Genomic DNA, 13,864 nt, shown 5'->3' with positions numbered 1-13,864 from the left:
TGACATCTCTAACCGTAAGTTAAAGCAAACCCTTCGCCTTAAGTGCTGGTAGCAAGCGGTGAGAGATCTTCTTTTCGAGCAGGACTGGCTTTACAACAATAAACATTTCACTGGAGGAGAGAGAAATCGGACATTAAAGTAAATGCAAATTATTCCACGGTCACATAGGCAGACACCCGCATTTGTCAAAACAAATGCTAGCGAGACAATATATAGCTTACTGTACCGCTAAACATGACAGTAAGCTCATTAGACGTAGGTCTCAAACACAAGTTCAGGGAGCTTACTCTTGTCTACAAATATGTGCAGATGTTCAAGTTTTTTCATAAAAACGAGCGAAGCAGGACAGACAGACAGAGGCAGAAGCACAGAAGCAATATGATCAGAGTTGTGGCTCAGGAATTAAAATGGAACAAAGGATCAGGCAATATTCACAATTTTTAATCAAAACTCAACCACACATTTATTAACAATTTGAAATATAGATTTGTTTTAAATATATATTTTTAAAATTGCAATGTAGCTATCATCTAATAACTTGCTGTAGAATATTTTTATATCCTCAATCTTTTAAAAGTGCCACCATTTACAACCACACTTGCTGCACCAACGTTGTTAAGTAAATTGCAGATACCGTGTGATATATCAGTGACACATATCAATCTTGCACTGCCACATGACGATGGATAGCTTGGGGTAGGGACCCACATATATCTCTTTCAATGAAAACAAATGAGATGAATCCATCATGCAGGCAAAGGCAGCGATAACAACACCTTTATTCACGTGTCACCTAAAGTTCAGAATTTTTTCTTTTTTAAATAAGATGTGGTGACTGATATTTTTTAACCTTGACCAGGTCACAGGTCCCAGGTCCCAGCTGAAATAACATAATCATTGATAAGGGAAGTCATTCATAACATTGCAAGATTGAAAATAAAGATATTACGTTTCTCATATAATCCAGCAGATAATTTTATTTCAACAAATTACAGTGAATGCTCATTCGTTTTATAGAAAACCATGGACACAAAATACAATGCGCTTCATGTGGTATGATAGACTGTAATTTTTTGTAGTTATACTCTTAGAAATAGCATGTACAGTTGCAAAATATTCTATAAAAAACATTATTTTTCTGGTACGTCAGATTTCACACCCCTATCCACCTACCACATTCTTCGATTGCTTTTATAACATTTCAACAGAGATTTGTGAGCAGGGAAGTATGAAGTAATTTGCATAACATACCCCAGCAACTATGCGAACGTTGGAGGGAAATTAAATCCTAAAGTTATTTTGCTTTTTCTTCTTGAACAACCAGTCTTAATGCTTGCGCATTGACCGGGCAGAAAATGGTTATGCATCATAATAATAATGATACTACAGCAATTATTTAAACTACTTAACCGATCACTGTTAAAGGAGCTACATTTGAAACACTACAGTCAGCGTGGGCGACATTACAAAACAGGCGTTTTGGATTTATGAAATATATAATGGAATAATTGTTTTTATTTAAAATGTTCTCTGTACTGTCTCGTCTATAATTATCGAAATATTAATCTTGAGCAACCACGTACCGTTATCCTTTTTGCCATTATGCTGTCACATCTTGTCCACAAAATCACATCTCTGAGTTTTTTCTCTCTCAATATATTGAAATTGAAATGCACGCTGGGCTCCTCCTTTGATCATAAATCTTTTATGAGATACAACCTCTATTTCTGCCACTTGCTCCTCTTTGTGTGGAGTATTGCTTTGTGCGTCTCCACAAGAAGAGGAAAAATACGCTGTGGCAGCCGCACATTGAAATGCAAACCTGGTCATGACACACGCCAGGATGAGTACCATTAAACAATAAATAAACCCGATGTCCACACTGTAATTTCAGTTCATTTGCTAATAAACGTTTTTAATATGTAACCGTAGATCACTGGACTTCTCTTATAGATTTTACGGCGCGCCAAATAAAAAAAATCCAATTCGATAACCTGACCTCCCAACAAATCCACAAACATGTTCAACGCACGAATGCATTACACGGCCTGTTCGTTGACGAAAGCAAAACGTCTTTTTCCACTTGAAATCCTGATCCCAGAGGGGGTTACGTCGAACTTGTCCGAACACGCCAAAGTGGTGACACCCCCCACTCCCCCCGCGCCCTCCTTATGCTCAACCACCGCATCGCTCTCCCCCTCCACCGTCACAGCTCCTGTCTCAGCTCCTGAAGCAGCGCACCCTTCCCCTGCATGTCCCGCTTCCTCCTCTCGCCGATGACATCCTCCAGGCTCTGGAAGCTCATGGCGATGGGCTCTTCCTCCAGGTAGACCTTGAGCGTGTACGGCTGCTTGCCGATGCGGATCTCGCCACCGCTCTTGAACTCTCGCCGCTCGTAGCGGCACCAGGCGGCGAAGCCCTCCGAATTGTGCCAACGCGCGTCGGCCACCCCGCGCGAAGGGCCCACGTGCTTGCACGCGTTCTGCACCACCAGCTCGACCTCCAGCGGCTTGAAGCGGTACCAGTCGCTGACCACTCGGCCACGCCATCCGCGCGAGGCCAGGGCGAGCGTCTCCCTCTTGATCTCCTGGTTGCAAAGGTGGACTACCTGCCCGTTGCCCACCCACACGGCCCAATGCGGCTGCTTGAGGGCCCTCACGAACTCGACGAGGTCACCTGCTTTGCAGCGGGCAGCGAGAACGTCCGGCAGGTACGTGCGCAGGTTGGTGCAAGTCCTGCGCTTGGAGAAGATGCACTTGTCATTGTGGTTCACCGTATACTCGATGTCATCGTTGCCGCTGTCATCGTGGGCAGCCGTGTTCGTGTCCTCTGTTGAAATCCTGCCCTCCTCCACGTGTTCTTCCTCGTCAGAAAAAATGTAGGAGACTCCGATCTGGGAGCCCAGGTCAGCATCTAGTCCGGTGGGGTCGGCGGTGGGGACTTCGTTGTACGTGAGGTGAGTCAGCCGCTCCACCTGGTTTCCCATCGCATTCAATTTGGCGTGTGTCTGCCACGGAACAGTTTTAGTTTTTTTACAGTGTGCTGACGGGCTGCGCTTCTTGGGTCAATAGTTGCACACACACACAGGAAACGCTATCTTCTGTTGAGAAATCACAAGCACATTCCCACGGCACATTCACCATAGATAGATGCTGTCCAGCGAGCAGCCGTCCTTGAATAACCAGCGCCAAGCAGGGTCACACGCACGTGCAGTGCCCAACTCCAAGGAATGAATTAACTTCTCAATTGCGAAGCCGCGGTGCGGGAAAAGCCCAACATTACAGTTGCCTCTCCCGTAGCCTCGTGCAGTATTCACAGGCACTCAACATCCTACTGCACAATTGTTGCTCAATGCCTGGGCCGTACCAAGTAACAGGGGTGTTATTTAATGGTCTACGTGTCATATGTTTCACGGAGTGAAACGGATATCTCTTTTTTGCGCTATAATATTTACAATCAACAAACATTGTTTTGTAAATTCCCTTCACCGCAGCACACATAAAACAAAATATAGCAACGCGTATGATAACATACAGTGTTATTTTTTGTTTATATATACGGATGAAAATTTTGTTGGTTGAATATTATTCAAATAAAACTGTCTAAAATAATTTGGAGCGCACATATATACATCACTTACAAATGTCACACTCATAAATGATGTGTTTGAACAAAGGAACACTTTTCGATATTCAGCGCAGGTTGGCACAGCCTGCATTTATCCAGAGATCGTCCGCTTGCCTGCATAGCCTCCGTCTAGCTTCATAAACACTCGCAAGGAGTGCAAGTTTGAGTAATTACTCAGGTAAGCTGGCAGCCCTCCAGAGGAACGATTCATCATTCACAGCTTGCTCAACTCATCCCAAGCTTCTGCTTCCCAACGACAGAAAAATAACGAGATAATAAAAAAAACGACGTGAAATCATCGATTTTTTTTTCTCTTCTCGGGAAAGTAAAATTAAATGTCACCGCACCGCGTAATCTCATGCTGTTCGGCGCTAAAACAATTAGCAAACAACTGGCGTCTGGTTGGACATATTAAAAATAGCGATCGTGTGATTTCATGTGTCTGTGTAATTTTAACTGTGACATAAAGTTGATTCTAGCAGAAAAAAATAATTACACGTAATTATGTATTTACTTGCATTGAATTCAATTCACAGTTATTTGCTCACAATGGTTTTTGATTAACCAATTCCGCTGCGCATTTGACTACTTGAATATGATACATTCCAGAGCTTAATTCGCCATGGAATATATTCTGGGGCCCCCCAACTCCCAATGCTCTGGACCCCCGCCCCACCCCCTACTATTGAGGGGGGAGGGGAAATCTTTCTAGAGCTCAGCCCTGGACCGCTACAGCTGAAATTAAGCCCTGATATATGATACAATAAATGGATGGCAGCATGGGCAGAAAACGCAATAAGCATCAGCACCATTTGGGCTTTTCTAGTTGCTATATGTTCCCATCCTGATATATAGCACAGCCAATTTATAGCATGGCCTATCTGCATTGATGTTGTAGCTCCGTGAAAAAGGAATCACTCCTTTTCCAATATAAGAATTGTCATAATGCAGAAAATATAGTCTCCTGTTCACACCGCACCACTTTCCGAGTAATGGTTGCAGGCTCTTCAAACTATTTCCTCGCACAATTTCCCACCGGAATGAAAATAGAAATCTAGGGATGAATAAAATATAAAAAAAAGGAATCCTCACATAGGCGCTAACAATGCAACGCAACTCACGCAGGGCCTGCTGCCACCTGCTGTGTAAGGAATTGTGCACACTGCGGTGAAAAGTGAACATCCCCGCCGGTACGTTGCAAGTGGTCGAGTCCCCCCCTTATGTTAATTTTAACAAGAGCCTCACCCCCCCCATCCACGTCGCTCATTACCTTTGAGTTGGCTGCAGGTGTGCCGCTTCAAGCGCCCGTCGACCAATCGGCACACGGCACACGACCTCGCGAAGGACCCTAGAAAGATAGCAAGAGCACTTGTCATGGACCACAGCCTGAGTTTCAATAGAGATGGAATAACTTTCACAGGAATCAGTTTGGTGTGAGATTAATTTAAATTGCCCTCTTGTTGAAAGACAGTTACAGACATGCAGTGAAACACTATTCTGCTATTATAGTATCATTGAATAATACATGAAAGCTATATTTTTGTTATGTTTAAATCTTTGTTACAACCCCTAAGGCTCGTCTAACAAACAACCGTACATTTATAATGAAACACTTGAATCATCTTCACTTTAACATGATCCAGCAAATGAGTTACAAATTGACACATTGGTAACACAGGGAGTGGTGTCATTTATGTAACAGCTTTTGTCTGCCTGCGTAAACATCAATAATCTGACCCATTTCTACATGCACAATATGATGTTTAAAATACTTCCATGCACACTGCATCGTTGTATTTTAATGGCACATTGTGCACATGCCATATCTTAAAATAAAATAAAAACTATCGCAGCTCTTTTTACAAAGGATAAACAGGGCACAAGTTTAGACATCAACAATGAACTTGTCCAACAAAGTATAGCGTATAAAACTGAAAAAAAGCCCATTTCTATCCAGTGCATGCAAAAATCACATGCTATCTGACGCCCACCTTATCCAACACTTAAGAAATACACATCCTCAGGAAATGGATATTGGATTGACGCTTCACCACAAAGGCAGCTCGCACGATTCATAACGTACCGCATGAAAATCCTGCACACACCGAAATAAAAAAAACCAAACTCTAATGCGCCCGTGTGACCATGAACGTGTGTTGTTCACAGTCTGCGCGCACATTAGCGCGGGCGTGCGATTTAATGTGTACATGGATATTTTTTTTTGCATGTGTGCGGTTTTTTTTTGTTTCCTCTACGTGCCATGAGGTTCACCTGCCAGCTCGTTAATTGGATGTCCAGACTGGAGCAAGATATTGCTGCGCTACTACTGTGCGTGCTCGCTTTGTTTTGATCAAGCCAGCCTTCAAACCCTCTGTCTCCATGGCAAGATGAGTGTGGGAGTATTGTCATGCCCGTGCGTTTGTATCGACGCTTATTAGTCTGTCCTGCTTTAATTCTACAGGGATGACAGCTAATGCACAGAGAGAAAAAAAAAACATATTACTTATTATTGGCCAGCGATACGCTGTTACATAGGCGCACACACGAGGAATTCCTGCAGAACGTTAGTATGTAAATGTGCCTTTTGATTTATTAATTTATTCATACATTTTGCACAGCAGAATATTGGCATATCCGGAGGGATCTCAAAATGTTAAGATTGTTCTGATTCAATTTGTAATGATTTATATATTTTCTAGTTATTGATTTCAAATCACAATTCTTTGTTTAATAGTTGCTCCCATGAAAAATTCATGTTTTTTGTTCATTGCATATTATCGTGCGCTCAAAAGAAGTCAAGCATCTGCAATTCTGGCGATGAATTTTCTTCGGATGATACAAACACCAACATTGCTTTTAAATTAGTACAAATAATGAAACAAATTCGGTAAATTCAAGGGCATTTGATACACAGTGGAAAACGGTGACGATAATAAATGCGGAATATTCTATAACACATTGGAATAACAGGAGCTGTTTACACCATATGAGAAAAAATCAGAGCACGTGAATAAATTCACACATTTAAAATTCTGGTATTAATCATGTTGTGCTGAGCACCAAATTGCTCTGCAATAAAAGTCTCTGTTAATTCTCATTACAGCCTTAACACGGCGAAAACACAGCACACATATTAAACACCTCTGCGAAGGTAAAAAAAAAACAATAAGCAAGGCATAACAGTGTGTTAAGTGACAAAGTGAACCAGTGTTTGCACAATATTAATGCCACACTTGTGCACATTTAAACCATTATACTTTGTAAATTACTATTAAGAGCGCACGACTCATCTCCTGCAATTTACCAGCCTTATGCAGAGGTGCGGCAATGCACCAGCCAAGTGGCTGTGTGGTTGAGCGAGCGGCTCGGGATCGGAAGGTTGTGAGTACGAATCCCGGTAAGGCGATGACTCGGCCCATCATCCTTCCTGGGTCGATAGCATTGGTAGTGTACCACTTTGTGAGGGAGTCAACGGTGGATGTCCGACAGATAAGACTCACCGACGCCATAAAAATTGGGGCATTATCCAGGACTGGCTAAGGGCTGTAAAGAGATGAGCACTGCATTAATGCTCATTTGAGCAGAAGTGGTTTTACTTGAGTGAAATTTATAATACTGAATATCTATAGTCATGGTGGACTAAGGGTATGCCTAAAGGAATGCACTTATGTACATATTTGTGCGGGAGCTGCAATTCGTATCTTGGAATACTCCAGAGCTAATTTACTCCTATTGGCAATTAGGTCTTAAGAAGACGATGTATACTGTGCAGTTTTAATATGCTCCAGGCACTCGAGCCCACCTTAAAGCTAATAAAGATTCGCAAATGAGTTCTTAGCATAATGGTGACAAATGAAGGTCAGAGCGAGGAGTCTTATTCAGAACAAACTTTACCAGAAGACATGCGGAAATATATAAGCGTAACAACAAACACTGTTTTCTTATCATATACGTATAGTAAGCAGAACCATATTCACTGGAATATTTTATGATAAAAATAACTACTGTATTAGCAATGTATTATATAGGGTTTCGATATGTATGTGTACTTTTATTCACTGTGTACAGTGGATACTGTATGACGAAAAAGGTGAAGAATAAACAAATAAGTTTTTACAAGCCTTATTACTTGCCTGCGTTGACTGGTGGTGGTGGTGGTTTAATGACACATTTATATTTACGCAATATAACCCAAATCCGCCCCCTCCCCTTTATTATGAATATTGACCACACTTGCGTGTTAAATAAAACGAAAAGTTTGTACAGCTTCTCCAACATTGGTAAAATAAAAATACCCCTTATAATTATACAGAAAATAAATGCAAATGTACATTTACACTTGTCAACATTCCCAACCACCACGTTTTTTATTCGGAACTCTTACATTGTAACAAAGAAAAGGAAATGGTGATACAGATCTGTTCTCGTTAATGCTTTCATGGCTATTTACATAAAAAAAAACTATCAATTTATCCATACTACTTAACAAGGGCTGACATGTGTGAGTTTTTGGGTTTTTCCAAGCCTTTAATAATAATTTAAATTCATAATGCGCATTCAATCCGAGGATTCAAATGCGCAATGCATGGAAAGCAAGAAACAAAAACAGAACCAGGGCAACCGACCAAACTAAAGAGGGAAGGCCACTTTAAAGAGTTGGGTTTACAAAGGAGACTTAAATATATATATGGACTCTAATTGCCTGATTTCAAGTGGAAAGGCGTTACCATAGCTTGGGTGCCACGATAACAAAAGCCCGATCACCATAAAGAGTGCAACCTAGACCTGGGAGTGCTGAGCAGTTGGAGATCAGAAAATCTTAAGGACCTTGATGGAATGTATAAATGTACTAGTTCTTGCAAGTAATTTGGGGTGAGCTCTTTTAAAGCCTTTTAGGTTAATAGCAGTATCTTAAAATCCACTCGGAATTCCACTTGTAGCCAATGAAGAGATAACTGTTCTTATACCAACAATGACATCAACAACAACAAAAGGCACGTGAGATAATAATCACATCAATCATTATCAATGTATTGAATTAACTAAAACATACTTTAGATCCATGGGTTATTCTTCCCTTTCATGATATTTACAGTTTTAAAAATATTTCCAATAAATATTTTTTCCAGAAAATCTTTTTTAGACTGGAAATCTTTTTAAACTGGAAATCTTTTTCCATTGTAATTTAGGGTTCTGTTTCACTTGCCTCCAGCATAACCCATGATTCAGTGAATTCCAAACCCAATCTGTAATAGCAGGTTAAATTGCTCTGTAATCGCACCCTTTTTGTCCACACCCTTCTGGGCTGATAAGTGTAAGGAAAAGGGTCCTTTTAAATTGGAGGGGGCGTTAACTTTAAATGAAACCTAAGGGAATTGCTCGCATACTTCCGTGTCACAGGTCATTTTATCCGAGAAACAGCACACAAGAGTTCACCTCCAAGCTGCCAATACAATCCGAATGATTTTGTTCATCTCGGTCATTTTTCTTGAGTGTTTTTTTTTTACTTTCGTTGGTAATCTGCATGCTGTATTCAAGCAAGAAATATTCATCTCTGAAACATCATCCAGGCTGGTTCGCTGTCCCAGAATGCATTTCCTCTCCTCTAATCAACTCCTTCCAGTCCTTTCAGTAACATCCTTCACAACTGATTGGAATAATTTGCTGTAGCATGCCACTCTTGTTGCTGTTGTGTTGTTTTAAATGTGGGTTTCTATCCTACAGGGACGGCCTACATGCCCCTGGTTGCTTGGAAGAAAGACTGATGGGCCCAACAAAGTGGTGTGGAGTGATAACCGATGTGACTGCTATTACTGAGGAGCAGCAGACCGAGCGAAAATCTCCTTTCCCACTGGGGCACTACACATGCATTTCAAGTAACTTACCTGTCGACGCAAAGGTTGATATGGCCAGCTATAAGGGGGTGAAAGATGTCCCAGTGCGAGTAATACTTTACCTGGACGTGCGAAAATCGACGAACCTTACAAAGATGAATGTGACATATTGACATGAACAAGCTGATGTATTGTTATAAAATTACGGTGACTATTTTTGAAAATAATCCTTCATATAATTTTGGAAACTTTACTTTTTTAACCCAGTACAAATGTTACTTCATTTGAGGCATTATTTCATCAGAATTCATATTTAAGAAAGTATACCTATTCTACATATTTAAAGGAAATTTAATTAAAAGACTGTCATTGCAATATGGAATAAAACTTACAATAACACGAGTAAAATAATTCATAACGGTTTTCATTCATTCTAATATTGTCCAGATAAAGCTCACTAATTAATGCATTAATTACTTTAAAAAATTTCACATATTTTCATTACCTGTAAATAAAAGTACGTGCATTACCAATGTTGATTCATTAAAAGCTATTTGGCACCACTGACATTATTAATACCGAGCATTTATAGGATATAGAAAACAAATTTCTTTCCTAAATTAAACGTTCAGAATGGGTTGTTTGTTGTGTGTGTTTTGTTGCACGGATGAAAGTTGCCATCACTCACGTTTGTCATATCAAAAAACAGGCACGACGATGATACAACGTGAAGCACAAGCCAAGGAACAGGGTGAGACTGCAACAGAAAGTATTAGCAGGCAGTCAGCCAGAGAACTCTTTGATGTGAATGCCTGGAATGGTTAAACCGTCTACCGGGGAGAAAACAAATACCGCTTCATTGGGAGGCTGCTGCTGCTGCCTCTCTTGGATGAGCCCAGCGCCCTGTTTGACCTTGCCAATCACCTAGGTGCATGTTTCAAGTGGTTCAGTGCAATATGTATTTCATACAAAGACAATTATATTTTATTAAATACTATTACATTCAAGGGTAATCTTTAAATATGCATGGTGAATTCCCTTCCCCCCAAAAAAATGTATAATCAAAAGTGACAATTAAATATATTTTTTAAATGCAGTCTGAAACGTTCATCATTTACGTACCGTATATGTCCATGTACTTTGTGAATAATTAGGCATTAGTTGCCTTGAAAGATGTATTCAAATTCTAATGTGTCAACTACTGCAATCTTAATTTTGGAGCTGTATTAATAAATAAATAATTTCTTATTTTATCTTTAGACGTGACTTAACCGAAAGAACCAAAGAATAACTACTGCAATGGTTTACATTTATTCATTAAAATAGTATTTTACAGCTTTAGTCATAAGAATGGTGGAGAAGGCATCCCCCGTGCCCCTTTGCAAATGGAATTTGACTACACCGTACTTAACCATGCTGGTCACCGACGGCTGGTCGGGAATCAACCTCACGTGACTCGATTCACAGCACGGTGCACCAACCATAGCGCCACCACTCCAATCATGTGGATGTGTAATTGTACAGGACAATATTTGAATAGGCTCATTTTAAGAACGCTGGCTGCTAGCGCAAATGATATAAATAACTGCAAGTGATATTATTATTATCTGTACGGTACGCGTACTATTGAATCAATATAATTTCATGTTATTGAATGCAAAATATTTAGATGATCAGACATAGGGCGAGGGGGCAGTAGGCTTCTTGCCGGCAACCTGCTACGCGTTTTCATGTTCCCTTAAACAGAACGATAACCTGCCCTGCAGGGAAGATGACATTGATCGGCACCAAGCTCCTGCACATATTTTCGTGCACAAAAATAGAAGACGATATCAAAAGACGAACCTCGACCAAAGATACTCATACAACCCTCTTGAATGCCTACATTATTCATTGTTCACAACTATAGTCTTTCATATTTTTGGTTCTTTCGGTAAAGTCACGTAGAAGGGAAACAATTAAATAATAAAAATACAAAACAATAAAATTCTCACCTGATGATGATTGCTTGTGTTGCAGTCGAAACGTCGTGAGAATTTAATTGTTTAATATTTTTTATTATTTTATTGTTTCCCTTCTACGTGACTTTGCCGAATGAACCAAGAATATGAATCCCTGCAGTCACGAAAGCTTCTAATCAAAATTTATACAGTCTTTATTACTATTATTACCTACCCAATTATGCTGTTCTCTTGACTATGGCACACTGGAACACCCCCCACCCCCTCCTAAAAAAAAATCATTAAATACTTTAGCAATGCGTCCTCTAACAAATGGATCTCAATGTATCCAGTAGTAACCACGGACAGTATTATTAAAATGGAAATAGAATGCAAACTGCCTTCCAAATGTCAACACGGTCCCGAAACATTATAACGCAGTACAGTAACATCAATCATAATGCCTCATTTAGATACAGGCCTGTCGTGGGAGCTGTCAAAATAAACAAAACGGCTGAAGAAGCTCCCAGTAGGTGGAGCCGAAAGGCGGACATCGTGCAGAACTGCACAGAGTAACTCAAGCAGCAAACACAGCCACGAAAATCGACACAGTGGTACAATTTATATTTCAAAACAAGCACGTGTTGCATTGAAGCACAACCATTTTTGTTAATCATTCCAGAACCCAATGCTCCAAACAGTCCATGGAGGTTGCTCAGAGATATAATCCATAAGGTTACTATCAAGAAAATGTACGAACGCGGCCATCAATAATCACCCCCACCACCTCCTGAGAGTTTACTGCATGAGCAGAACACCAACAGGGACATCACCCGTAGCGACCTGAATGACCACACACTCAAGCTCACCAGTAGACACTTACTGGCCACTCAAAACAGAAGAATCGTGAATGATTGCATTATCCCCATTGCTACTTGTTTCTAGGCTTGCTGTTCGTATTCTGCTTTATAGAAAACTAACCATGAATACAATGTAGTATATACGCATTGGTTCTTTCGGTAAAGTCACGTAGGTAGAAACATAATAGATCACGACGTTCCGATCGCAACACAAGCAAATCGTCATCAGGTGGGACAACCACAGCAAGAAAAAACTGCTGCAATGTAGTACACTGAAAAGTGTCAATACAAGTGCACTAAGAAAAATGCACCTTATGTCAAAATGGTGTTCGCATGCATTGCAGAACTTTGGGAATTCTATTACTTCACAATATAGAATGAAATACTATATTCTCCGGATTAGGAGATACTCCAGAAAGTAAGACACTACCGAACACTCGTGCCCGGTGTTAATAAAGTTATAGAAAGCTCGTCTCACACGCGCACACACACACACATACCGCATTATATGATGCACCCATAACTTTTCGTTTCAAATTCTGTACAGGTGTAAAGAGTTTGATCTGTGACCCGGAGAATATGGTATACACATTTAAGGTGGTAATATTCCACTACATATTTCAAGTAGAGAGCCTGGGGGAAACAAAATACAGACATTGTCCTCATAGAAAATGGGAACGTGTATCGGGTGTGAAATTACAGTATTTTGCAAAAATCGCCACTGTTCAAAAGGTATAATTATCTCTTTGGTGAAGATGAGGGGGTAAATGTTTCAAGCCCTACTATCTGCGTGACACTTGAATTCCCCCCCCCCTCCGTGTCCATTGTTTTTAAATAGATTGAGACATCGGCGCATGCCACAAGTAGGTAGGTAAATTTGTCATCCACGCTCCATGAACTTTCTGCCAGTGGCAAGGAACCATTACCGGCTGGCTGATGCTTCCTACTTATCATGCCACCTATAGCGCCTCAACACTGTCGACAAAAATGGTGCTGAAAAAAAAACACAAATACGTAACTAAATCTTGACTTAAAGCTTTCGTGACTGCAGTAATTCATATTCTGGGTTCTTTCGGTAAAGTCACGTGGATAGGTCTGTTATTTTGTATTATTTTCTTTGAACCTATCTACGTGACTTTACCGAAAGACCCAAGGATATGAAATACTAAACTAAATAAGGGAGTTGTATTGCCTTGCACATTGTACTACTATATAAGACTTCATGTCGATGATTTAAAACGCATCAACCCATGTGTATTTCTCACTACAGGATTACATTTTAATTCGATTGCTGTATTAAAATGCAATCTACAAACCCTCCAAAGTTAAAATATTTCATGAAGCCAAACCTCATTATATAATTTTTGCACTTATTGCTACGATTACTGTGTTATTGTTTACTAATTAATTCATTTTAGTTCATTAAAATAAGTGCAACATTATGCAAAGCAATTCATGTATACTCATAATTTGTAATTCTTAATACCCTTCAGTGATTTTCTGAAATTCGAGACATCTTTCTGTTCGTTAATCAAATTTGAAACGTATTACCCAAATTTGATCATTTTCACTTGTCTCACATTTTCTGCACGATAAAACCAGG

At 40.1% G+C, this 13,864-nt stretch overlaps 1 protein-coding gene across 1 annotated transcript; it reads right to left on the bottom strand.

The window, feature by feature from the left end:
* Positions 1-959: 959 nt before the first annotated feature.
* On the bottom strand, positions 960-3,321 carry LOC144717886 (protein LRATD2-like). The gene has a single exon (XM_078593634.1). The coding sequence runs from the start codon at positions 2,984-2,986 to the stop codon at positions 2,207-2,209; it is 780 nt and encodes a 259-aa protein (XP_078449760.1). The 5' UTR covers positions 2,987-3,321; the 3' UTR covers positions 960-2,206.
* Positions 3,322-13,864: the final 10,543 nt, after the last annotated feature.

This window comes from Lampetra planeri, chromosome 4 (assembly GCF_965212315.1).
Source record: "Lampetra planeri chromosome 4, kcLamPlan1.2.h2, whole genome shotgun sequence".
NCBI lineage: Eukaryota > Metazoa > Chordata > Hyperoartia > Petromyzontiformes > Petromyzontidae > Lampetra > Lampetra planeri.
Note: the sequence above shows the minus strand (reverse complement) of the source record. Positions and strands in the feature narration are given on the sequence as shown.